Below are 2,300 nucleotides of genomic sequence, written 5' to 3' on the forward strand. Positions count from 1 at the left end.
CAGCATTCTCTCTTCACCCTCTGTGCATTGACTCCATATGGCCTGCCCCTGCAGTCCCCAAATTCATTCATTCTTTCAGCAACCAGAATCCCTTAATATAGATCTCAGGCACTGTTCTAGGTCCTTAGGCTACATCACTGAATAAAGCAGCCAAAAATCCTTCTCTTCATGGACTCAACACTACACGTCTGACTTTTTCTAGATACTAACTTGCTTCCTCAATTAGACAGAGTGCATCTGGGGGGCTGCTGGGGTGGTTTCTACCTCTTCCCCCATCTTCCTGCACATGGCAAATGGCTTTGCCCACTCCCTCTCCTGCTTTTCAAGGCTGACCTATTGAATCACTTATTTTTTTCTAACTATAAAATAAATGTTCATCATAGAATACTCTAAACTATAGGAAAAAATGAAGAAAACGAAATACACATAGTCCCACCACCTAGAGATACTAAAAAAATGTGATTTTTTTTTTCCTTCTGGCTTTTTTCTATGCATAGAGATATAATAGATTTACAGTTTGCGTCATATGTTTATTCTGCTTTTGTTTAACTTTATGCCTGAAAACTTTTCCCATCTTAGATACTGAGGAGTGCATTGTATATTACTCTATTATAATTACCCTAATTTAACCAAAACTATTAGACATTGAGGTTGATCTCAATTTTTCACGACTAGAATGCTATGATTGTCATTATACATAGGTCTTTGCATTTACCCTTGATCATTCTCTTAAACTAAATCCCTAAAATGAACTTCCCTGAGTCAAAAGATATGAAACATTAAGGCTTTTGATAAATGGCTCTCTCAGAAAAGTTGAACCAGTTTACACAACAAATAGCATAAGAGCAGGGGCTGGGGAAACGGACTTTGGCCCAGTGGTTAGGGCGTCCGTCTACCATATGGGAGGTCCGCGGTTCAAATCCCGGACCTCCTTGACCCGTGTGGAGCTGGCCATGCGCAGCGCTGATGCGCGCAGGGAGTGCCGTGCCATGCAAGGGTGTCATGTTCATTCACATCTGTGTGGTCTGCCTTTGCAGTCATGGGATGCCCTGTACAAATTAAAACTGATGATGGTCCAGCTTGAAAAAAAAAAAAGTAACACTTAACTTTTTTGCCAAGGGAAAAAATAAATACTATTCCAGTGGGGGGAGTGGGGAAATAGTATAAGAGAGTCTGTGTTTTCGTGCAGCATCACCACTGTCACTATAATCACTCTATCTATCTTGTCCAGGCTGACTTTAAAATTTCTGAGGACTGCATCGCCCAGTGGAAGCAAATCAACTTCATGACCAAGCTGGGGTACATCTCCTGCAAATCACTGAAAGGCGGGACCATTAGCTAGCCAGCTCAACATCTTCCTCCTTCCTCCCATCACTGTGGTTTGCTGTCTCCTCATTCTGCTCTGTCCATCACCCATGTACCTGTGTCCCAGGACACTGAAGCAACAGGTTTGGGACTCATTAGGTGCCAGCTCACCCCAGAATCCGGGATCATCCATCCAGCTGCCTGAGAAGCTAACCTCCCAGGTGGTAATGAGGGTGGGGAAGCAGCAGCTGACTTGAGAAATCTAATTTCCATATAACTCACAGAGAAGTTTATGCCACAATCCTTCTAATTGGAAAAATACTGGTTTCCAAGTTTTCCTGAGTTATCCCAGCAGTAATGCCTCTGGATGGTGCCTGGTGCCTGGACTGGGCTAATTACAGCTTCTCCCCACAGAAAATTGAGAGATTTGAAAAAGAAAGGGATGGGGAGATGGAGAACCTCCTGGTCTACCAAGCGGTTGGCACTTTTCTCTGATGTCTGCCCTGGGACTTGGCATTGGGGGCAGGGACTGCCCCAGAGCTCCTGGAATTTCCCTTGATCTGCTAGATTGGGACACTTCCTAAACCAGTTGTGTACTGTTAATATCAGGGGTGGGATGGGGTGTGGTGGATGGCACAGTGTGGTTCCTTCTCCAGAGGTGGGAACTTCTCCATAAGGCATTTCAATCAAAATCATTAACCATCACTATCGTGAACTGAAATAAAATATCTGAACAAGGTGTCTGGTCAGGGCCTGTCTATGAGCTGAACCATCTCAGGGTTCTCCTGGCACACAAGTGTGAAGCGGGTGCTAGGACCCTCACTGAGCCTGAGGCTGCTTGTACCTTAGACTTTTGACCCTGTAATGGGAATGTGACAGATGACAGACACCTTGACTTTGGGGTCTGATGTTTGCAGCAGGCTGAGCATTTTCCTTTCAGTTTGGGCCCAGACTACAGCCCTGTCCCATCCCTGTCAAGAAGCAGCAGCCACAAG

The 2,300-nt window shown here is 44.9% G+C and overlaps 1 protein-coding gene across 2 annotated transcripts in view; it reads left to right on the plus strand.

The window, feature by feature from the left end:
* The window catches only part of YARS1 (tyrosyl-tRNA synthetase 1), a 50,809-nt gene extending 48,765 nt beyond the window's left edge, over positions 1-2,044 (plus strand). For both annotated transcript variants that reach the window (XM_058303962.2, XM_004471366.5), the window contains exon 13: positions 1,232-2,044. In XM_058303962.2, the coding sequence (XP_058159945.1) occupies positions 1,232-1,342 (111 nt within the window). In that variant the 3' untranslated portion in view covers positions 1,343-2,044. The remainder of the gene's footprint in view (positions 1-1,231) is intronic.
* The last annotated feature ends 256 nt before the right edge of the window (positions 2,045-2,300 follow it).

Source organism: Dasypus novemcinctus, chromosome 9 (assembly GCF_030445035.2).
Source record: "Dasypus novemcinctus isolate mDasNov1 chromosome 9, mDasNov1.1.hap2, whole genome shotgun sequence".
Lineage (NCBI taxonomy): Eukaryota > Metazoa > Chordata > Mammalia > Cingulata > Dasypodidae > Dasypus > Dasypus novemcinctus.